General features: G+C 35.9%; 1 protein-coding gene across 2 annotated transcripts in view; it reads left to right on the forward strand.

The window, feature by feature from the left end:
* Positions 1-25,859, forward strand: part of GABRA1 (gamma-aminobutyric acid type A receptor alpha1 subunit) — an 87,128-nt gene that overhangs the window by 6,625 nt on the left and 54,644 nt on the right. The window contains exons 2-5 of one of the 2 annotated variants that reach the window (XM_019506491.1): positions 1,503-1,591; positions 5,297-5,409; positions 17,982-18,049; positions 23,205-23,425. In XM_019506491.1, the coding sequence (XP_019362036.1) occupies positions 1,518-1,591; positions 5,297-5,409; positions 17,982-18,049; positions 23,205-23,425 (476 nt within the window). In that variant the 5' untranslated portion in view covers positions 1,503-1,517. The remainder of the gene's footprint in view (positions 1-1,502; positions 1,592-5,296; positions 5,410-17,981; positions 18,050-23,204; positions 23,426-25,859) is intronic. The other variant, XM_019506490.1, reaches the window with a different exon arrangement.

Here is a 25,859-nt window from a genome sequence, read left to right on the forward strand (position 1 = left end):
TGGCTTTGAGGCTACAGATGTTTTCTCTCAATCTTTAAAGGGGAAATGATAACAGTGCAACTTAAGATGCAATCTCTTACCCTGACGATCTCTAATCATTGCTTTTCTAATTCAACTCGTTCAGTTCGTCTGCTTCACATCCAGCTAGATTAGCTCAAATGTACTGAATGTTTATCTCCAGATCATTTTACTATAAACACATTAATTACACTTCATTGCTTACATGCCGCTTTGTAATGATGCTTTATTGATTTAAATTGTCCCTGAGAGTGTGCAGTGAATTGGGGTAGAATTATTTAAAGGTACCACAACATGGAAATGTACAGTACTTTATTTTCATAGATGTCTTAAACTATTCCAGTTCATTACTCATTTTAAGTGTTGGGTTTCAGATTCTTTTTTTCCTTTCCTTTAATTTAATGAAGGGTAGCAACTGTATGGATTCCAGCACACACACGCAGTGTGTTATGTATGTGTGTGTACATACACACACACACACACACATATATATATTATATATAGAGAGAGAGAGAGAGAGAGAGAGACTTGCAGCATCAGCTAGGCAGTCTACTGAATATTGATAATTGATTCCATAAATATTAGCTAAGTTTGTTTTTAGCATTAGTGGAACGATAAAAGGGGAAGGTAATCTTACCTTTCACTTAATGAAATGCATGTTTGCATTAAGTTAAGAGGAAGGGGTACAGAAGGCATGGGGGGGAGGGGAGCAGAGGGAGAGACTGTTTATGTGAAACATTTCCTAGTAGCAGCTAGGGGGACTAGCTAGAGATTTAAAATATGGGGTGTAGGTAGTCAGCACATGGTTTGATTATAAAGTGTGTCCTTTAGCCTGACAAAAGTATTAGTGTGCATATTTAGCAATAGCTTACAGAATGAGATTCAAAACATTACACTGCTTCTGAAAAAATGATGTTTCAATAAGCAAGACAAATGAAATAGTAATATCTCTTGAAGAAAGTTGCTACCATAATACCCAAGGAAAATACTTATAGACAAGGAAACACTGTTACAGTCAGTGGCATCATCTACTGAAACATTCCAAATGGCATATTTGCACTTGTCAGTAAAAAGCTATTATTAAGCAATTATATTTGATTTTGGAGATGCCATGCAAAAAATCTATATTTTCAACTCAGAAAGACACTGAATAATAATCTTTTCAACTTAGTTTGGAACTTAGAACTTGTAATCAGTAATACACCTCTTTTTTTAAAGAAGTTCAAGAGTAATAGGAATAAACAAACATCAACTGCAATATAGTAAAGCACAAATATTTCTATGTCTAGAAATAGAATATTAGAAAGAAAATTAATAGGGGTTTTTAAAATGTATTGATTTACCCAATTCTGAATGATGTGCCATAGCACTATAAGGTCATTAGCTGATATCAAATTATTCAACTAAAGTTACTTGTCTTCTGTTGTATTTTCCATAACAACTGTCTTAGCAAAAGGGATGTTTATCATTATTTTCCTTTCCAGCTTTCAGAGCCCATCATGAAGAGAATTGTGGCACTTTGTGACTATCTTTGGGCCTGGGGCCTCCTTTTGAATGCACTGACTGGAAGAAGGTGGGGGAAATATTTTTAAAAATAATAATAAAAAATGGAACTTTTAAGTCTGTTTCAATAGGATAAGAAACACATGTCACATAGATTGCACTACTACTAAGAGCATGTGGGGTGTTACTTTCTACTCAAATATCAGCTAAGTCTCAAAAAGGGAAGAGTGAAATAATGATACAAATTCAATGCATAACACCTTTATTCAAATATTACTAAAGAAATCTTCATCAGAAGTTATTTGAATCCTATTGAAGTTGAACTATCATTTGAATACCTATAAAATAATATTATCATTTATATTCCCAAACAAAGAGGATGAGACTCTATTTTGTATTTCACCTGCGATTTTCATTCACAAAAGGACGAAAAGTGTTATGAAAACATTTTATTTAAGTATTATGCACTACTCCTGATTTTAGTGTAATTAGAGGTAAAACTTCCATCTGCTTCTAGACTGAGAAAAGATTAGGCCCTAACCTGTTTTTTGTTATTCTTATTATTTTTAAACGCCTTTTGCCTGGTCCTGCAATAGCTTACTCATAAAAGTACCCTTTACTTATGAAACTAGCCTCTTTTTGGTAAAGACTGAGTTAGAGGCTGTAGGATCAATTCCCTAAAAAGATCATTGGGTTTGAAAGTCCATGTTGCTTGTATACTAGACTATATATAGAGCACTAATGTTGAAATAATTCATGACCATGTAATTACAAAATCTAAAGTATACTGAAAAGAAAAAGTCTGATCCATATTTACATAAGGGGTCTGGGGAAATAAAAAATATAATGATTTACATTTAAAAATACTAGAATCCTAGCAATAATCTTACCTGATGATTATTATAAATAATGTTGCGGTATCTTTTTTGCTGTCCTAAAAGGTCTATTTTTCATGGGTGTTTCTTCTAAAAATTAATGTGTGTTGCAGAAATAAGATAGGAAAATAGAGGCCCCACTCCTGTTCAACAAACTTATTTAAAATTCTGTCCAAAATGAAAAATGTAAACTCTTCATTAGATAATTACTTTTATGCTATCCATCTAAAGTATTATGCAGAATATGTTTCACTGCACAGATATTGTGTGTGTTCTGAACTGAGAATTAAAATACATTTGACTGCTCTTGAAAAATGATATCAAGTGTCACTAATATAATGACCTGTAGATGGAGTTAGTGTACAGTGTTTTATTATACAGTGGTTTAGTATGAAACTACAATCCTGTACAGTAACTTTTACATTTTTTCTTCAAAATGTATGAATTTTACATAAAACATATGAGTTCACGGAGCCATTTTATCCAGATCAGCTTTATTTTTCTTTAATTTTAGACTTTGATTAATTCCTCATGGCAACTATGATTTTCTAATTAAATAAAATTGCTGAGATGCAGATGAGCTACAGGCTTCTCTTCACAGAAAGAAAAGATCAACATTAGGGCTATTTTACCAAAACTGGTTTCTTGGATTCAGATAATTTGCAGTGGAAAAGGTCATTGTTACTTTGGATTTGTAACCTATTGTATACGTGCCCTTGTGCACACTGTCTATATTATATGGAAATGTTACTTGATTAACACTATTTTTCACATTTGGAAAAATAAGGGAAGAAGAGGTAAAGGTGCTGAAAATTCCATGTGCAAAAATACAATTAATGACATAACTATGTTTTCTTGCATCCTCTCAGACTACTTTGGCAGAAGTCTACCACTCTTTCCCCTCCACTGCCTATTGTAGGCTCATTTATTTCTCACCAGACTTAGCAAAGTGTTCCTGTACCCCACTTCCACGTTAATCTTGATGACCTTCTGCTATCCTTGAGATGTGCATGCACAGCAGTTTGTTTACTGACAAAAGTCTTTATATAGAATTTAATTCAGAGAAGAGTCCAGTTTACAGCTGAATATAATGCACCTGAAAATGTCTTTTCAAATGCACTATATTAAGAAAAAATATGGCGATACACCCAACATAATTGGCTAATTAGGCTAAAAGTAACATAAAACGAAGTAAAAAAAATTCCATCTCTTACTTAAAATATTACTGCCAGATTTAAAAGCAAATTCTCAAACTGGAGATGTTTTTTTTTGATAGATGAAAGAAAACATGCCACATTATTAGAGATATTCATAATTTTTCATTGAGAAGTGCATTTGTTATGTTATTCTATTCAATATGTACAGAACTTTTTATATTTTCATTATACATTCCTACCACTGTATTAAACTGTGCCCTAAATAATTCTTCTTAGTGAAAAAAGTTGGTGAAAACTGGGAAGTAAACTGATAGTTGTTTAAACCCATGGTTTAATTATTTAAAATCGCATTGGAAAACAACATACCAATGTTTTTTTTTTCCCGTTCCACATAATAGGTCAAGTAGATGGATTCCCCAGCAGTATCCCCCTGCCATTTTAAAACTGATAAGACTTTAGGGAGATAATACTGTTAATAGAAAATAATCACTTGATACATTAATTTGTTGGCTGGTTAGAACAAATGGTGTTGGCAGATCATTGTTCTTCGGTAATGTCCATACAGGAAACATGTTGGCCATGAGGGCAAGTTTTCAACAAGATCTCATTCTACAGAAAGTTTATCTGCACCACATTGGTTACCTGCTTCAGTAACAGTATTAGTATTTGGTGTCAACATTTTGTATTGAAAAACAATTTGGGTTTAATACTGGTAATGGCAGACATTTTTAATGGGAGTTTAATGGAGAGAGTAAGTACATCAGGATTTATCATCGTCAGGACAGCCATAGTAAATGATTAAAAGAAATATGTTATAATCTGTATTTGGCAAGGATTTCAGGTGGTTAGGAAAGAGGTTTATTCTGATCACATTTATGCCTTTCTTACATTATCGTAACTTCATTAATTAAAATGATTTTCTTTCTATTTATTTCCTCAATCATCACACCTACAATACTACTCCTGTTTCACACAAGTGTAAGTGGGATCATAATAAGCAAGCCCAAAAAGTTTGATTCTGCTATCCTAATTTATGGAAACTTTCCACTGTCTTCTGTGGGACTTCTCGGTGCATTAGGCCTGTTATATTAGGAGTAGCGGGTAGAAAGGTAGAAGATTTCTATATCAACCTGTCTTGATTACATTTTTAAACATCAGCTATATGAAACTCTATTGGAAAAATAGAAATAAAAGAAAGTCAAAATAAACCTACATAAGAAAGTGATATATGTGTTAATACTAATCATTCAGTTAAATTAGCAGGAAATGCTATGCTCTGGCTCTGATAGGTGACATAACTCCATAAGTATGTCATTAGGATCATACAGGGGTTCAGAAAAATCTGTCTCTGTATCCTTTATATTTTCTTATTATTCTAGCATATACTTTCTGAGTTTTAAATCAACTTAGTCTTAATTTATGTTGCCCTTCTTTGGATCACAGGCAGTTATAAGTTTTAAAATTAAAGTACATTATCATTTCTTGAAAAATACAAATTTTAGTGAGGTAAGCAATAGTGAGGTAAGCAATGAAGGACTGAGGTTCTGCTTACTTTTCATTTATTGAAAACGTATACTGTAAAAAGAAAATGCTTGAGAATAAGAAGCACATAATGCACTACAATTGGGTTTTGTAGAAGAGATTTTGTTTCCCTAAATCAGGATAGGCAAGATAAAGCAGATTTTTTAATTATTATGTTGTAGGGTTACTCATGGATTAATGTTTTATGTTAACTGATTTCAGCTATGGACAAACTTCATTACAAGATGAAATTAAAGACAACACTACCATATTTACCAGAATACTGGACCGTCTGCTAGATGGCTATGATAACCGCCTGAGACCAGGATTGGGAGGTGTGTTATATTGTAACTTTAAATTTTACTCTAATAGAAAGCCTTAGGCCTAAAAACATTACTTTACATCCAATCCTGATTTCTTTTGTTTTATAGATTTATATAATCCTTTTGATATGCTAGACATGCTAGTAAAACATCCGTCCATTTCTCTCTCTCACACACACATATACACATGCCATAAATTAGTGGCAAAATCTGTAATTTGCAGTTCAGTGGGTAATTTGCTTAGTTCACTGAGGGTTCTCAATGACGGATAAAATCATGGCCCCAGATTTGACTGTTTTCAGGGAGCTGTAGATCTTCGAAGGTCTTAGCTACTAAAGAATACCCAAAACATTTTTGTGGATTTTGCTCATAAGAGGATTCTTGCCAAAGACCAGAATCTTCCATTTTTTAGACAGGTAAATGTTCCAGTAAGGTTAACAGGATTTGGGTTAGTTAAGGATATCAGGGTTTAGCTTAACAATCTTTCCATTTCACAGAGGGCTATAAGTCTCTCTATTCAATGACACAAGCCTAAAGCAAGATTGTTAAACTGTTATCCTTTCTCAAAGTTAAAACCCTGCCTGCATCTTTAGCAGGACATAATGTCTTCTTATTTAGAATGAGAATAGGAAACAATATTTTGTCTTGCTCTGCTATACTGCACTGATCCAGCACTTGGTCATATATAATGATGAAGCTGATAAACATACAGATAGAAACCTCTGCTTTGCAATGATTTTGAACAAATGCAATTTATTCTCCTTTGAGAAGCCACAGTTTGTTTTCCATCCTACTTTCTAAGAAACAAACAAACAAAATCCCCCACAGCTACATAATTGAACTTGTTTTCCCTCATATATTAGCTTTCAATAAATTTTAAACAGAAGCCCTTCCTTTTGAGATCAATACATTATAAAATAATTGATATATCATTTCCTAGGCATAAAAAATAAGTTATAAAATATATGTGCATTTTAATAGGGTGTGTTAATTCTTCTGTTTTGAAATAATTTTTAAATAGTGGGCAAAAAATTATATGTGGTTTAATTTTACTGATTTCCTTGATGTTAATATAAACCGCGATTTATAAATTATTTTCTTATTTTAGGAATCATAGAAAACAATGGGTTTTTCTATGTTATGGATTCTGAATGTAATTTTGAATATAATATGCAATAAAAACAAGCAATCCCTTTGTCCACTAGATGTTCTGATATTGTGTCTGCATTCATGTAAATTTCTGGATTCCTTTACCTTAATTAATAAAACTTTAGATTTAAGGCAACTAGTATACTAGGTGACTATACTGTAAAAGGCAATAAATAAGTTAACAATCAAGTTGTACAATCCAACATATATCAATCAGAAATGTGCAAGTACAGGTGCCTGTTTCTCATTTCACATTTTGCACAAATGATGATTTATTAAAAAATATGAGACCCTAATGTGATGATTTGTTATCAACAGGTAGTAAAGGTGTTGGTAGTAAATAGTAACCCTGAAATTAAAATGAATCGGAGTCCATTTTAGGCATTAATTCTGAAATTTTTTATATAAAAATTTTTTCTAGTGAGGAAAGTGGATTGGGAAATGTTCTCAGATTACACATATTGAAGGAGATACATGAACCAAGATATTCACTACAGCTTGGATATTCAGAGTGATAACTTTTGTTTCTCTCTAGTATAGCTCTTTGTGATGTTGTATGGAGTGGAAAAGGGGTGTAGTCTTCATGTCAGTTCTACAAATCATCTTCCTTCCAATGTAGTCAATGAAGATTCGCCATTCATTTCCTTCAGCACAAGAATTTGGGCTCTGTAACCAAGTGTTGACTAAGATGTTCATTTATTAGCATTTTATGATGTGAAGAATCAGTTCTAAAACTACAAATTCAGTTTGCATAATCTACCATACAATTTTGAGATGATGGTATTAATGATGTTTCTTCATGACTATATTGAGTTGATTTTAAATCAGTGCCACAGCAAAACTCACCATCTTCCAGCATGTCACCCTTATCATGGACTCCCCCTGTAAACACTATATGATACACGTGTCTCATATATTGCTTTTTCCCAGGGAAAGTGTTGTTTTAAATAGGTTGATATTTCAGTACTTGGCTTTAAGTCTAGGACTCAATGCCCTCACTGAAGTCTTTCCAAATATATGAAAACTAGAAATAATGCTTGCTCTCGCTCTCTCCTTTCCAATGTTTAGCAGAAATGGCTCAATTAATTTATAGATCTTTTGTTTGTTTATATTCAATTCTTCTTCTCTGAGTGTTTATGGAAATTAGTGTGGAAAGGGCAACACAAGAAAATGAGTTTTCTATTGAGTTTTGAAATAGATTAAATTTACAATAATTTTTATCACTTATAGAGTTAATCTAGAGCCGCCCACTCTGTAATTTCTGTATCTTGCCCTCACAAGCATCCTGCTTTCGGTCAAGAGTAGATTGTGTTACAATGGAGAAGGGAATTCCTCAGATACCCAGTTTCAATCTCCTGGAGGGCCTTAAGCACAGATACCTGAAACTATTCATTAAGGAACCATGGCAAAAAGGTGAGAAATAAAATGATACCGGTGTGAGGGTTACTGTATTTTGCATAACATAAAGATTTTACAGGATCTATGGTATCATTCCTAGGTGTTTATTAAGTCCCATCATATTTTAGATACTTTCTTATTAGATCTTCTTCAGAGGAGCTGTCTTAATGGAATAGCTAAATAGATGGTTTAACATAAAATACAAAAATTATAATTTGTTGTTTAGATAAGCTCAGAAGGACCATCTGTAAAGTTGAGTCTACAGCTTGAACATCTCAACTTTTAAAAAAGATTAATCAGTTAGCATGAATTCAAAACATTGGAGGAGATGGCCAATGACAGATGAGAGTAACTTAATATGCACATCTTAAAAGGGAAAAAACTCCAGCAAAACAAGTAAAGACAGTTTTGTGGATAGGCTGTACCTGATTTTTAAAAATCACTTCTCCCCTTCATACTGCAGCTTTGCACCTGCTGTAAATAATTTGTGGTACAAATAAAGTTATTCAGATGGCTGCCTCCTTTATATGTGGGCACAACATAGGCAAGTATCTAGTGTGCATAACGTCTGTAGAGTCCATTCATAAATGTGGACGTAAAATTATATTGACAGTTATTTGTGTCTGGAAAACTGAACATGAAATAATCTTTAAATGTTTAAAATCAGCCTAGTGGCTGTTTGGAGGGGTGGGGAGGGGGGCAACAATTTACTGGACGTGAGGAAGAGGAGTCCTATAAACAGGGAAGAGGAATGCATTGAAGCTGAAGAGGTGAAAAATCAAGTTAGACACTAGGGAAAAAACAAACAATCAGTTAGGTAATAGAATCATTTGCCAAGGGAAGTAGCTGAGGTCCCATCAGTAAGAGTGTTCAAAAATAGAATAAATGAAATAATTGGTAAACTAAGTGAACAATTAGCTGAATATGAGCCAACAGTATGCCCTTGCTGCAAAGAAGGTTAACAGTATACTGGGCTTCATTAGTAGGAGTGTTTCCAGCTGATTGAGGGAAGAGATAATTTTCCTCTATTCAACACTGGTGATGCTGCATCTGGAGTATTGTGTCCAGTTTTGGGCTCCAACTACAGAAAGGATGTGGACAAATTGGAGAGAGTCCAGCAGAGGGCAATGAAAATGTTTAGAGGCCTGGAGAACATGACTTACAAGGAGAGGCTGAGGAAACTGGGATTATTTAGCCTGGAAAAGAGAAGACTGAGGGGGGATTTAATAGCAGCCTTGAACCACCTGAAAGGGGGCTCCAAAGAGGATGGAGCTACACTGTTCTCAGTGGTGGCAGATGGCAAAATAAGGAGCAATGGTTTCAAGTTTGCAGCAAGGGAAATTTAGCTTAGATATTAGGAAACACTTCCTCTCACAAACTTCCTCACTTTGGAAAAGGGTACCCAGAGACGTTTTGGAATCTCCATCCTTAGAAGTTTTTATGGGTAGACAGCCTTGGCTGGGGTGATCTATTTGGGGATGGTTTTGCTTTGAGCCAGTGGTTGGATTAGTCCCTTGCAACCTTAATTTTCTATGATTCTGTGAATTCAGGTCCTTCAGCTACATGCTTCAGAACAGAACACAGACAGCAAAAGATAGGAGGCAGACCATGGAAAAGAGGTGCTTTCAGTGTCCAACCTCTCTGTCTGACAAATAAATTTAGTGGCTATGTAAGAAGCTGAAGGAGAGAAGGAGACATTTCTTCTGTGGCTAGAAGGATTAGCTTCAATAGATACCATGTTACCAGGAAATCTTATATTTTCCTGGAGAAATTAATGCATTGTTGACCTCTGATATGAGTCTTTTGGACATGGAAGCTGAGGATGTGGGAAAAGGGTAGTTTTGGGCTAGAGAGCTGGCTATGCTAATATTGGAAAGGGCTACTTTGCAGAGGGATTCACACACTACACAGGTTTTCCTGAGGTTTACCTGCAGATTTTTAGGTTGTCCCTTTTCCCCTTTGGAAGGATTTTCCACAAAATAAGATAATAGGTGGAAGAGAACTGATATCCAGTGTGATCATCCCTGTATGTGTTATGAACTTAGTAGCTGTGGCTGAATGAAAGATATATTAGAGCATCCCAGCTGGATTTGCATTATTCCACAATTAGTCTATTCTTCATTATATAGTATAATCATTTTGGTGTTAAAGACACTGGTAAAATCTATTTCTTTTGGATTCTGGCAAGAACCACTGAGATTTAGCTCAGATCTTCTGAAGTTACAAAACATTAGCTGAAAATCATTACTGTAGAAATTATATGCGGTCATGGGCTCTTCAAAGTTCTGTATGACTATCCCAAGAAAAATAATTATATTTACAATGCACTTGGCATCTACAGTGAGGGAGAATAACATGATAATAAATGTGTCTGTAACATTCCTGAAGGGTTTCGTAGCAACATTATCTATAAATATATATAGCGGTGACATGAACCCAAAATAATTGCTTTTAGACTCATATGTGAAGTCACTCAGGGTTGTGGGCTGATTGGAAACAGGGATTTAGTTTAGAAAAACCTCTGATATCAGGGTGAAACATGAGGTCCTTACTCTGGCTTTGATTTTGAAACACTAATATTTCACATTTTTATGATATAAAGATATTTTAATGCTAAGACATTAAAATGACTTGAATAAGGGCTGAAGAATCAGGCCCTTTGTTTTTACTTACAGGTTATGCCCCATTGGTTATGACTTTCTAGAAAAATAATATAGGCTGTTATTGGCCCCATCATCTGTCTCCTATACACTCCTAATGTCCCTTAAAAGAATTTTAATATGCCATGGGAAAATTTCCCCTTGCAGGAGGGTAAAGCTGATGGTAGCAGCAGTTGTGGGAAAGCTTTTGTAAGCTAAAGCTGACTCAGGGCCAGCAGAGTCTGGCTAGTACAATCATTATGTAATCTCATATTTAACCAACCACCACCCCCACGGGCTGTAGATTTGGTGTTGAATGTTTTGGAAGAGGCAGCATAAAATCTGCCTGACCATATTCCCTTGACTCACTCTTCATCTAATGTGCTCTTATAACCTAGTATTTGCAAAGACCCATGTGTCTTTTTTATTTGTAATGGTTTGTAATATGTATAGGTGTCTGTGCAATGTTCATTTCAAAATGCTCACAAAATCTTTTGGATTGTTTAAAAATGGGACAAACTCGTAGTTCACTTATGTTTTACCACAAGTATGCACAACAAAGATCAAATCTGAATGTGTGCGTCTTTGTAAGTGTGTCGCATTACTGTGTTTGATCATCTGTTCTAAAAATTGATATAGATAAATAAATGGAAAATCCAAACTACTTCATTTTGAAAAGAAATAAGTGTTAAATTTTGAAGATCCTAAATACAGATGATCCTAAATGACAGGCTTATAGGTGAACACTATGTCTATATTTTAAGATAATGGCTTTCAACCCAAAGTCTGAAGCTCAGATCCATTTCTTATTTTAATCCTTCATTGTACTCTGCCGGATATTAAATGAAAGTGACTGTACTCTAAAAAATACCCCTCGCCCTAGAACTTTAGGTTATTTTAGAACATTCCTTTATTTTCCACCTACTCTTATCATTGATGCAACAATGGTATAAATCTTTTTCCAAAAAATTCCCCTATAGCTACCAGCGTTTTAATTTTTGAGTCTTAGTAGTGGGTGTGTCTACATGGGCATTAACGTGTTTTAGCTGATGCACATTAAATCTAATACCTCCATTGTGAGGCAGTAAGAAAATGTTCATTAGCCTGTCTTAATGTGCATTAACTAAAAAGTACAGTTTTTAAGGGATGCTTAATGTGCATTAGCTTATTTTAATATGCATTAACTAAATAGCACAGTTTTTTTAGTAATATGCACATTAAAATAAGTTAATGCACATCAAAGCACACATGTAATGTGCCCAGTTACAACCTTCATGTCTCAGGGCTATACTGAGGATTTATTTGGATGCAATAGAATGCATGCTAATTAAACTTCTGCTTCCTAAAGATAGTCTGCAAACATTCATACTTAGGTGAACTGTACTTAGGTACAGCTATAGTCCTGTTCAAATCATTAATGCAACAAAGTTCAGTGAGATATTTGCTGTTAAAATGCAATTGCAACCGGGACAGGTGTTTTAGCAATGGCAGCTAAATGCAGCTAGTATATACCCTTAAAATAAATGAGTTAAATACATATCATGCCAAACACAGGCCTGGAGATCTGGAGGTAAAATTGTTTATAAGCTTATATACAAATACATATTTCTGCTGTTTATATAACTTATACAGGTTTCCCTCACCAACCGCTGGGGTTAGGTTCCTGTAAGTTCCTGTGGTTGGTAAGACAAAAGGCTTATGGGAAAAAGGCAGGTGGTAGGCTGATGCATGGCCATGGAAAACCGTGGTTACTCAAAACTGCATTCCATGGTACCCAAAATGGTATATAGAATATTAAGCGTGAATACTCAAAACCGTGGTTGGCAAAACTGTGGTTGGTGAGGGAAACCTGTACTTATCATTTACTTCTCAATGTATAATCCTAATATGATGCAAGAATGAAGTTCCCAAGAAGCTAAAACAAAGTATTTTATTTCTATATCTGTTTCCATTTGAACACAAAACTTATTTTAGCTTTATTTAGCATAACTGGACAAGCAAACTTTTGAGTGGCAGTATGCTGGTTAGTGCTGGACACATCCTTCACTGGTTTATACTAACTGAGCTCTGGTCTACAATGTCTAATTACATCATCTGTGCCAGCAGTTTGAACCCTGTTTGAGTATTGTTGTGATATCTGAGACGAACACTGGAATTGCATATGACTTTCATTTGGTGTTAAAAATTTGCTGATCAATAATCACCCATGTCCTGATTTTCGATGTGTTATGTACCCTTTTCACTTTCTCCTGTATGCAAATTTAATATAAGGGGAGAAGGCTGTCATTTGAAGCTTTCTGTTTGCATTGAAATCTTCATAGCCATCCTAGCAGTTCCCATGGTCCTCCTCTTTAAACCCTGGAAGTAGGAGTTATGCTTAGGAAACAGGTTTTTATTGCAACGCCTTTTCAGTCACTGGTTATTACAACAATTACTTAATTTGAATTTTGCAGTAGTTCCAAATTTTTCTCTTAATCTAATCTGTCCTGTTCACTTTTATGTACAATTCAGGATCTTGGGGTTCAAGCACAGACCCCAATAAATCATAAATTCAAATTTATCCCCTGTATTATATGACAATCAAAATGTAAAATGAAAATAAAATAGAATCTGAATTCATATCCCCAGTGTATGAGTCAGTTGTTGTAAACTTATTTCCTATTCAGAAGTGACTCATAACTTTTGGAACTTTTAACAAAACGTGGCTGAATCACCTAATTGGAAAAATTGTAAACAAGGATTTTAAAATGTCCCAATAATTGTGAAGGGCCTATTCTCTTAGTGTGCTCATGTAAATTCTTTTATTGCTGGAAGCTGTGTGCCCATGTAGGACAGAAGAGACCCTTTGGTGATATTTATGCTGCTGCTCAAATGACACAGCTTATCTGTGAGATGAGGATTGTTGGATTTAGAAATTCAGCATAAACCCAGTCAGTCCAAACACATTACTGTCAATATTATATTATAGATGTACATATTGTCATTACTTATGGTCTTGTGATGCCATTTAAATTACCTTTGGTGTTACATATGAAAGACACTGCTCAGTCTTCTATTTCTGTGGAAGTCAGTCATGTCACTGATGGAAACTTTACTTCTCATTTCTTTTCTGCTGTGTATATCACTAACCCTTAAATGTCTATATTATGGCCACAAGTCTATCAGAATACTGATAATAAATTCATATTGTATGAATACCACTCCATGCTACGCTGCTAATTCAGCCAGCATAATCTATGGGCCATTTTTCTAAGTGGTGAAAATTAGTTGGCTCAATTAATTTAATCAAGCTATGCCATCTTGCTCCAGCTGAGGCTCTGGCCTAATGTCTGTTGGGGCTGAATGCCTTGCTTCTGCATAGCAGCTAGACTCTGCTGTCTTGAGACCACCTCCTGGTGAAGTTGATGAGTTATCTTTGAAGAGCAGTGGATTGGTCCCTATGGAATAGGGGACCATGAGCGCTTTGTGTTTCAGCTTTCAGTCTTATAAACAACTTGCATGTTAATATTCATTTCCAGATGCATAGTGAACTCATTCAGCAGCCAGGGTGGGAGGAGGGAGTTGGCATGCTGACTATTGCAGAGCAGGGGGACAGGGGTGAGATGAGAAGAAGGGAAGTCTTATCAGGATATCTGCACAGTGAAAGCAGCAGCAACTGCTACTGCTGCTGTAGCTGACTGTCTTCCCTGTGCAGACAGCCTTGGCAGCAGCAGCAGAATGAGAAAGTCAAGTGCAGCAGGCACGTGGCACTGGCTCCCTGGGAGCCATACATGGGAACCTGTTTGCTCCCCTCCCCAGATATGCTACTGGCACAAGGCTGTGAGCAAAAACTCCCCAAGTGGGGCAGGGGGCAGAAAGTGGTGCTGTGGGGGAGGGGTGGGAAGAGCACCATTCCACTCACCCTCAAATGCACTGCCAGGTGTGGGCTGCTTCTATGGGTGGGCAGGGCCCACAGGGCTACCTCTGTCATGGTAAAGACACCAAGGGGGTGGGAATCTTGCATCCCCTCCTAGTCATCACTCAGGGCTGGTGCTCTGCTTCCCCTGCCCTAGTTACACTGCTGCTCATTTATACTGTGCTTAAGGGCCTTGTTACACATTACACTGTGAACCACTCAAATGCTTGTCATTTTACTGCTAACTTGCAGTCACACCTTCAACTTGAGCAGCACAGCTCTGGGAAGTGGCTGAGTTACACAGAATGGGAGCTGGGTCATGCAGATCAAACAATAATTGTGCCCTGGAGTGGCACAACTTTGAACTGTATAATGAGAGCTTTAAGCCACTTACAGGTGTAAACGAGCAGACAATCTAGGGGTTAAGTGCTGCAGGAGCCACTCAAAATTAAAGTGTAACAAGAAAATGCTATTGTTGCCATAACTTTCAGTGGTATTTCTGTGCATCCTGTGAATTCTACAACTCCTTTTGTTATGAGCTGCTTTGGATGAGATCACAAGCTACAGCTCATGATTTTTTTTTAAAGTTAGAAGTTGGAAGTGAGAACATTTTCCTAGGTTGAATACCCCTTGTAATGATCATATGCTTTTTTCAAAGGTAAGAGGTTAAATTCTCATTATGAACTTCATTTCACTGGATGCCTAATGAGGGAAGGTTGCCATATAAATACTTTTGTCAATAGAATCACTATACTATTTACATGTTACTCAGTCCTAAAGATAAAGCATTTAGAATTTAAAAGCACTATGAGAAAATTCAGCTACAGCTGTAATATACTTCATATGAATAAGAATTGTCCATTGATATTTCAGGTGTGTAATTTTTTTAGAGATTTGCCTTTGTTGCCCAGTAAATTCTACACTTACTTGCTAAAACAATGCAATAATGTTGTTCATTACAATAGTGATGAATGAGTATATCACAAATGATTTTATATTTTGATAAATAGCCTCTAGAAAAAACAGTACATATTTTAAAATATAATTTTATGCATTTAGAATATGAAATCATGTATGAAATCAGCACAGTAATGTATGCAAAAATGCACATTTACTGCTTTTTCTTCATAACTTTGCAGACTTTGTGTTTTGTCAATGCTGCTGTATTTGTTACTCAGCCATGAGTCTCCTTGTTTGTTGCTATGATTTTAGAGTTTAAATAAATTGTGAGTGTTATTAGATGTTGTCCTTCATAGTCCAATACACAAAATCATTTTGAACTTTAAGAAGATTCTGTTAAATTTAATAGTCTCTCCATTTTAGCATTTTACAACTTTGAAGGAATACATATACACAATTTTATTAAGGTAGGTGGACAAGGAAACTTATTTCAAAGCCCTGCATTAGGTCTATTAGCTTATTTTCTTTAGGATTACTTTTAATATTTTAAACCTCTCAATGGATAAATGAATAAAACCCATAGTTTTATTTATATCCTGTCTTTGAAATATATTTTTTCTGCCAAATTTGGAATTTTCCCCAACATGCACTAACATGAGGACTACCATAATCAATATTTAAACTTAGACCACTGACAAGTCTAAAAGCCTATTGGCTAGAGCCTTACCTGAGTAATGTTAGAAGGATCCTTGGAATGGGTACTAAAGTTATCAGAGTGTGTTGCATGCGTAAGTGCTGAGGAGGAGAGACAATGCAATGAAGCAGGAGATGTGCATCGGGACTAGGAAGCCATGTAGGCAAGGACAGATGTCTATGCTGGTATATAATTAAAGTTATGAGTTAAGTGGAGTCTAATATTATTTACTAATTGCAAATAATCTAACCGGTGTTAAAAGTCTTGGTCACAGTCTTTACATGTTTGAAAAGGATGCATTCCCTAATTGTCTTGGACATTAATAACAAGAAGCACATAAACATGAGGATGATATATCTATATATCTATAATATAGATGTCTATATTATATATATATATATATATATAAAACTAGATATATCCAAACACACGCATACTATTGTATGCAAATTAAAGAGATTTCTAAATTGTTAGTAATCCTTTCTACATTTAGAGACTTCTACAATTAGTCTCACTGGTCAAAGAGACTCTGGCCGTGTGTAGACAAAACAAGAGGCATGTGTGCACGACATTTTAAAATGGGCTAAATGCTTTTGCACCATTTTAATGGTGTCGGTGTTTGCATGCCTCAGTGGTGTATTGTGCATTCATTCCAACTGCTGCAGGAAATTCAGCACTCCTTAAAAGCCTTGGGGTGCACCAAACTAAAACTCCTTTGAGGAGTTTTAGTTTGTTGCCGCTGCAGCCACAACAAACTACAGAGTGAAGCACCAGGCTCCATGCAGCTCCATGGCTCTGCAGGAAGCCCTGCAGACAGCCTGGCAGCAGCTCACGAAAGGAGCTCTACCCAAGAAAAGTGGTAAGCCTGATCTCCCCTGGAGCCTTCTTGGCTGAGCTGTGTGGGGCACTTTCCTCCGTGGCTGCGGTACCCCCGAGGACCAAACAAGCTGGGTTCCTGTGGGCGGGTGCTGCCTGGGGGAGCCACTGCCGCAAAGGGAAGCACCAGCCCCCCCTGCAGTGCAGGGACTGCTCTGCCTGCCGGCAGCTGGCCCTTCCCTCCCTGCTGGAGAGGCAGGTAAGTCAGCACGGTGTGTGCATGACACAGGGGTTATCAGCCCTAAATTGAAGTGGTGTTTTTTAAAACCCACCACTTCAATTCAGGTCCCCTGTTCTGTCTACACGTGCCCTCTGACAGTAGGTATGGTGACTTGATGCAAACAGCATGGCTAATAATTTAAAAAACAACCTTAAAACATGAAATATCTCTGAAAAATATGAGTCAAATGCAAGCAACACTATGATACAAGGTTTCAATTCATATTTATTTGGAATGGTTTCATGTCTCACTCCTGTCTATTAAACTCATGAGTAATGCAGTAATGTGAAATGCCTGCTGATGAAAATCTTTTTTATCTGGACACATCATAGTGTATTTTCTCTTTCTGTACTCTATCAATACACATTACATACATTTACCCAAAAAAAAGGTTTAATTACTAAAGACAAACATTGCAATTGTTGGGGAATATTAGATAGGAGTTATGAGTACAAAGTTAAATATTCAAAAATGTTTTTCCTATAAAAACAAATACAATTATTAGTTAAAAATTCATTGAAAGGTTTAAACAACAGTGGAACTCTGACCTGTCTATAAATGGATCTGAATACATTTAGTAAAAATCCAGATATATAAAAACTGTAGTTTGACACAGCATTTAAAATGAGTTCTAAAAATATTAGCTGTGAAATTACATCTATAAGCAATAAATTATCAAGACCACATTGTGGACCAATTTTAGAATAGCTAATCAAAGCCAGTAAAATTGCTATTTGGGTGAGAATTTGTGTTGGCTAGATCTAATGAAGACTGTTGATAGACACTCACTGTCCTAATTTCCTGCTTCATCAGAGCGTGTAACTGAAGTGAAGACTGACATCTTCGTCACCAGTTTTGGGCCTGTTTCAGATCATGATATGGTAAGTGACAGTTTATATTTTTACGGCAATAGTTCTTTTGATTTCTATTTTATTTCTAATTTGGAGTTGGAAAGAGGAGGAAGAATATCTGAAACAACTTGATCTGCAATTATCTGATATTTTTTAGACCTTTTGGTTTTGGAATCCTGTCAAGTTTTACATTTAACCATTACTGCCAGCTGTGACTGTATTTAAGTGCCCTTAAATTAACAGCCTCAGTGACTTTAATACATGTTATAGCAGACATTATACTTGCACGATAATATATTATGGAATTTGTTAGCTGCTTAATTTTTTGAATGGATCTGTATTCGTCACAGAATGAAAGCATAGCTCTATTTGGCATATCACGGATCCAACTGTTGGAATACATCATTGTCTTAAAGTGTGATAAACATTTATGGCTACAGTGTAAATTCCATAAAGTATAACCTGTGTAGTTACATTTAATGCTGCTGATCAGTTAGAAGTGAATTTCTTAGGTATTAGATGGTCAGAGGGGCAAGAAATTAAGGGAGATATGTTTTTTCATTCTTTTATTGCTTGGATGTAACAAGCAAATTATTAGATAATTAAAAAGGATTCAGGCATGTGTGGTTACAAAGTTGTAGATATGAAACTTAACAGTGATGGGAGATGTAGGCAAGTTGTGTTAGTTTTTGCATATAAATGAAACCATTGTATGATTCATTTGTAAGTGGACATTATTTGCAGAGACATTCAAATTGGGAAAATGATGTTAAATCATGCTGGATCCTGTGTAAAACTGAGCACCAAAGAAATTGACTATCAGTAGTCTTTTATTTTATCTTATTTTATTTTACTTTCCTTATTTAAATAAATCGCTTAGCTAATCAAAAGCAAAGGAAAGAGAAAAAAAGAAAGCATATGAAAGCAAGGAAATTGGTACAAGAAAGCAGCTAATATCCCTTTGCAAAACAAAATGAGAGGATGTATAAGTGGGACCAGTTTCCAAATTTATAGCTGGCACTTACACAGCAGGTAACCAAGGTTCTCAATGGACACAGCAGAATTATGGGATAGAATAACAGAGAATATTTCTGTAAAAATTAGTTATTTTCATGGGCTACTTTCCCCAAATACTCTGCAGGAAGACACAATTTAATGATTGCTTGGTGAATATATCCACAACTGATGCCACAGCAATAACTAATAGTATTTTACAGTGATATTAAACCAGAATGATGCATTAGTGTGTTGAGCAACATAGCCTAAGTGACTACCCGTTGTGGTGGGCAACTTTATTCTGTTAGCAGTAATCCAGAGGAATGGCTAGATCAGTGTTCTCAGTACTTGCACAGTAGAATCAGGCAAAAACTATATATCAGTGCAGAGGATTATACCTCCACTCTGAAAACGCTCATTGTAGTAGCTGGAATACTGTAGATCCAAGAGAAATATCACATTATGTTACATATATCAAGCAACGTTATCTTTGCTCTGTTGGCTGTAAACAAATTGTGAAAATTCTCTCTTTACTTGTTTTTTGAAATTATACATAAATTGCTTTGATGGAGAGACTACTATTGTATGACATTTATGGCCCTTGATTATTTAAGAAAGTCACTTTAACTTGCTTCACTTCTTTATAGGCTAATTCATGTGACCAGCCACTATAATCCAGTTTCAAATTCAAACCCTGAAGGTTGTTTCCTTGGTGTCTGTTTTTGCCCCAAACTTCTACAGCTAGCTGGGAATTCTTAATGAATGGTCTTTTCTTTGTAAAATGCAAATTTATTGAAACAAAACTTTTCATTGAAACATTGATTTCTGACAGAAGTTTCACTGGGAAGGTTTCATTGCAAGGAGTCAAAGATCAAAGCTCTGTTTGCTTCAGAGCAGACATACAAACATGCATTTACTACAGTTTTAGTGATTTCTACCAAGCTATTTCATATTCTAGGATGAATCTCTCTCTCTCACTCTCTTACACACACACACACACACACACACACACACACACACCCCTTTTGTGCAAAATTTAATTTCAAAATTCATTTTTGTTTCACATCAGAATAGAATTATGAACTTTTGACATTTTTCATAACAGAGAACACTTTATTTTTGGGTAACCCTCATTTCTGATATTTGTAAGATATTTGTTGCATGTGGCAGGGATTTCCTGTTCTTCTATATTTGTGCATCATCTTACAAAATGCAAGCTTTGGGTACTCCCACAAGGTAATTAAAGTGACCACTACCACTTTCATAGTCTGAAGAAATGGATAACGAGGTTTGAGGAAATACAGCAAATTCCTTTTACACAGAGCAATGGTTCTTATAAACCTTTGGATTTTATATGACTTATTATCCAGGATCAGAAGGAAAATTCATTTTATTCCCATTGCAATCACAGTTGGCACGTCTACATGAGATATTTACTACAGAGCTGACTAATTAGCTCCACAGTAAAGCATTACTCTTTACATGTGCAGCATTATTAGGTCACAGTAGACTAATATATGCTGCTACAGGGTTGTCTGGCTAAACACAAGTACTACCCTGCAGCGGTGTTATTTTGTGCACCTCAGTGCCCAAGTAGATGACAATGGGGCCAGCTGGGCTGCTCTGACCAGGCTCCATGTGCTGCAGAGCGGCTGGCAGGCACTGAAGCCCTCATGCTGAACCACCCTCATGCCTTAGCCAGTACCTCTGCAGTGTCCCCTGCCAGCCCAGGCTGCTTTGACCAGGCTCCATGTGCTGCACACAAATAAACTCCAGAACAATATGCTCTGGAGTTTTTTGCTCCCAGACACATTTAAACAACACACCCAGGAATAAAAAAAACTCCAGAACAATAAGTTCCAGAGTTTATTCATGCACATTAATTGCACATGTAGACATGCCCATGTAGATGTGTTTGTGAGGTCTCCTAGCTGGGAAGGGGGTGAGTGGATCCTTTTCATGATTGTTTCTTAAGTAGAGTTACAGTAGGGAGTTCTGGAGACCTTGTCACCCTACTCTATTAAGCAGTATTTAATTACATAGAAAACACACGGATTCTGGTGAGAATATCTGTTGATTGTATCTTAAAATTACTTTACTGCCAGAATGCCTTAGAGTAGAAACGTTGTTTGGGTGACAAGAGATAGCAAAGACTAATGAGGTCTGAGCACAGCCAACATAACCCATCCTTAAATTTCAGGAGATGTTCTGAGAAGAAGCTTTATGAGGTAGAGAGGGGCACAGTGCTTGGACAGATTCATAAGCACTTCTTCCATTCCCTAGTTACTTGAATATCTGCTTTTCTCCAAACTCACAGTCTCTACAAAGAAGTGTCTCATGACTTGGTGATCTCCTTGGTCTCTTCTTCAAGGCTTTAACACCTTCCTACTCTCCTCCCTCTCTGAAATAGCGAATGTGGGTGGAGATTTACTTCTATACACTGCACAGCTGTCATGTTCTGTGTACATCTTCCACATATAAAGAATTACTTCTGTGTAGGAGGAAGTTTATTGTGGGACTAAAAGAACATGACAAATCCATATGGGTGCCTGTATATGAGTGCAGAGGATGCTTCGATTAATCGTGTCTGCTGGGGACGTAGTAATTACCGTCCTCCAACAGCCTCCTGTGCCTTGTTGCATCAGTGTCCCCATGCTTCAAAATGGTAGCAGGATAATTGAATGAGCTTTAGTTCAAGTGCCGCCATCACCATTTTAAAGTGATGCAACTCTTGAAGACATTCACTTGAAACTTACTGCTTTTTAACTCCTCTCTTTTCTCCTTTGTTGTACCACATACATAAAATGCGAGTGAAATCTAACCATATGAAATCAATGGAAAAATCTCACTAGGAAAGATTTCACACACAGTTCCTTCATTTGGCCCTATTCCAGCAAAGCAACAAGCCTTGGGCTGAGCTAAAAGATTGTGAGTAGTCCCACTGAAGCAAAACAGGGCATCCTGTATTTAATATGGGTGATTAAAATCATAGAGATACTGATGTAGCTAAAATTGAGCATATACCTACATGGCTTGCTGGAGTAGAACAAAGTAATAATGTTATGTGCAGTAATACATATATTAATTAATTATTTATTTATGAATTCCAAGCCATAAAAACAAGAAAAGCAAGATATATTGTAACTTTCCTTGTCCAAGCAGGCTTTAAATGCAGACTTACTGTTAAACAGCTCACAATGCTTTGTGGCTCATGCAGTATTGCCCTTTGTTAAAACAAATGAAATATTTAAGGTAGTCTGTTACAATGAGGTCTGGAACCAAATTTCTTCCAATATTCATTCTAGAATGCCTCTCTGTTGACAGCAATCTAGGATGAATGTAGATTCCTTACTTGTACGTATATATGCAATGGACATGCATTTTCAGGGATGGCAGGGATTTAGCCAACAAGTCTTAGAGAAATATTGTATCAGAGCCTGAACAAAAATTGTCCAGTCTCATTTTAAACTGTAGAGACTCTAAATAGCTTCCCACCATCCAGTTCAAATCCAGGTCAGTACATAATTGTTTCTCACAGATTATTATTGTATTTTATTCCATTTAATTTTAAATATTTTTTACCACTCCTTTGTGAAACTGTTCCCTTCTTTATTTATCTTACTGTCAGGAGGTGTTTTCTAATTTCTTCCATTTAATCGTAAATTGGTTTTTCATTGCCAGGTGAGAAATGTTTATTGGCATGAATGAATTTTCCTCACATTTACATTGCCACAAATTCAGAGTAATATTGGATTGGTATAATAAGAGACCCAATCACATTATTTCTTTCTATTGTCTAGATTTCCATAGTTGTAGGTCTAAACCTTGACTTGACTCATATTTTACACAACTCAATGATTTGACCGAATGAATTCTTTTACTGCGTTAAAAAATATCACTTGCTTTCTTTGCTACTGTATCATATTGCAGACTAATATCCAACATTAGTGTTCACTATTAAGGTTTCTTTTGATATTAATATTTTCTATGCTTTTCTTAATCTTTGTTGACCTGCCATCAGTAACAAGTTTAATAATAGATTTAATGCACACATAGATGGATTGCACACATTATGTTATAGTGTTCTCAAAATTTTGCTCGTATAAAAATGATAAACATATATCTGTCAAACACTTTTATTGCAACATAACACGTTTTGAGAGTTTCCCCATTGTCTGACTTGATCTAGGAATATACAATAGATGTATTTTTTCGTCAAAGTTGGAGAGATGAGAGACTAAAATTTAAAGGACCCATGACAGTTCTCCGGCTGAATAATTTAATGGCCAGCAAGATTTGGACACCTGATACCTTTTTCCACAATGGAAAGAAGTCTGTGGCTCACAATATGACAATGCCTAACAAACTATTACGTATTACAGAAGATGGGACACTGCTGTATACAATGAGGTGAGAGCAAGAAGGCAATGTTTTTTTCTCATTTAATTTTAAAGTATTGCTTATTAAAATGTTGCTTTTAAAACTGAAAACATATCTGTTCCTTTCTGAAAACAACTGTATTTGAATTTTTTTTCTGTCATCATTTTCATAATAAGGTATAGAAAAACCGACACTTTCAGGAGCTGGCAGTGATTTTTTTTTCTTTTTCTATACTATACCCACTTTCACACTCTGCCAGTGCTTTAATGCTCTGATTTTAGAACTCACCTAAAGGAATTAGGTATCCAACATCTTCTGGCTTTTCATGGTGATGAAACTGGAATTGCTTTCAAGATCCAAACGTAAGAACACAATGAAACTGGAAAGTTTAATACTCACATTTTAATAAGTTAGGGACAACATAAAACGATATTTCTTTTAATTTTTTAAAGTAGTGTTGGAAATAGATTCTGAGTGCACAGTCTACTGTTTGCTTTTCAGGTTCATAGGAAGCCCAGGAATTTAAGGTCTAAAAATAGATATTAATCTTTTTAGAAGGAAAACCAAGCTATCTGAAGCATTTTGAAAATGATGAATAATAGATTAATGTTCACTGAGGAAATATGCTCTTTATTATTAATGTGTTACTCCATTTCATGAATAGTTCAGATATTGGTGACATTGGGCTAATCACTAACCAGCAAACCACCTAACCTTCCACATTTGTTGTAATATATGATCAACAGTTTGGGGACCAACAGACTTTATAAATCTATGAACAAGAATAGTAGCTTGTCTCTAAACAGCTGCCCATTAACAAATATTATCTCCCTAGAAATCAATGTATAAAATAATTCTTTAGATTTAGAATCAAGATAGAGTGATACTTTTCTGAGCATAAAGAGTTTTCTTAATGCTTCTGTTAATTTTTCCCCCCTCAAAAATGAGGTCAAGTGGCAAGAAATATTTTGAAAGCAAATAAATATCTAGGCTGCTTGAACGTGTTTGATGGGATCAACGTATCCCAAAACATCTTTCAAGTCTTTCTAAGCTGGTTTGGAACTCCTGGGCTGACAACTATGCATGTGTAGGTCAATTTCCCTGGTCTCCCCAGATGCTTGTTTGTTAGGGATATAATGCACATATGTATTATTTTGACAGCACATTGTTTAAATGTGTCTTTTTGACCATTATTATTTTTATCTTCAGTCCGCATAAACTACTTTCAAAATGTCTGAAACCAGTTTAAGATAAACCTGGATGGATGTAGTATCAGACTGAACTGATTTAGGTTAAATCAGTTCATTGAACTTCTGTCCCAGATCCCCTATATATTCAAGTTAACTCACAGTCCCCCAGTATCCCTGAATGCTTTGCACCTCACACACAAACCCCACCCCCTTCACAGAGTGGGTGGGCTAGCCTTGGCCTAAGCTGTCTGCTCCAGTCAAGCAGGGAGCCATGCTCTAGCACTCCCCAGCTTCTGGCCTGGGCCCCTGAAGGCATGTGGCTTCATTTCTGGAAGCAAAACTGAATGTTTGTCCACTTGCTCCCACTTTTACAAGTGAATTGTCTGCAGAAATCTCTTTGCATGGTATATAACTATTAGGCTAAATACAGACAGTCAAAAAGTATGAGGCTGAATTGATTCAATCTTCACAGGTTAGTCTAAATGGCATAGATTGAACAGATAAGCAATAGCCATTTTGAAAGCAGTTTATGTGCACTGAAGATCTGAAGTGGTTTCTAATCACTCATACCAATTTATGTGTAATTTCTGTCCCTAGCCTTATTATCCTTTTCTTGCTAATGTGTGACGTTTGACTTTTTCAGGGACAATACACATCTTGTTGCATCAGTCTTCGCCTATATTGTATCTGGCTTACTAACGAGTACCTTTGTACCCCAGCTGATGAAATAAATTTGTTTTGTCATTCAGAAACTTAATTGGAAGTCTCAATCAGACTAATTCAACAACAAATATTTTAGTTTTAATTAAATTTCAGTCCCTAAACTACTTTAGAATTATACATAGTGTAGGAGAAATCTTAGCCACAAGGACATTTATTAGGCAAGGAGTTCTTCTAATGTGTATACACTGAGAGATTAAAAAAATTTATCATATGACATTATAAAGAATTTGCCACAGTAAGGAATGCACTACCTGGGTTTAAATAGACAAGGTTCTTTGGATAGATGTGTTATCTTTTATTAGACCAACTAAATAGTTTGAAACATTGTTCTTTGCAAACTTTTGGGCACAAACAACCTTCTTCAGGCATAAAGAGAGTCTGTTGATGTTTGTGTCCTCTCCTGGGTAGAATACAAGCCAATATGCAGGTCTGTGAAAGTGCAAATGCATAGCAGTGAGGATCTGAACAAATGGAAAACAATAGGTGAGAGACAAATTGAGGGTGGGAGGAAGGAGGAATGTAGAACTGGTGATAGAATGTAGCTGGCGAAA

This window comes from Gavialis gangeticus, unplaced genomic scaffold, assembly GCF_001723915.1.
Source record: "Gavialis gangeticus isolate Ggan-Ray unplaced genomic scaffold, GavGan_comp1, whole genome shotgun sequence".
In the NCBI taxonomy this organism is placed as follows: Eukaryota; Metazoa; Chordata; order Crocodylia; family Gavialidae; genus Gavialis; species Gavialis gangeticus.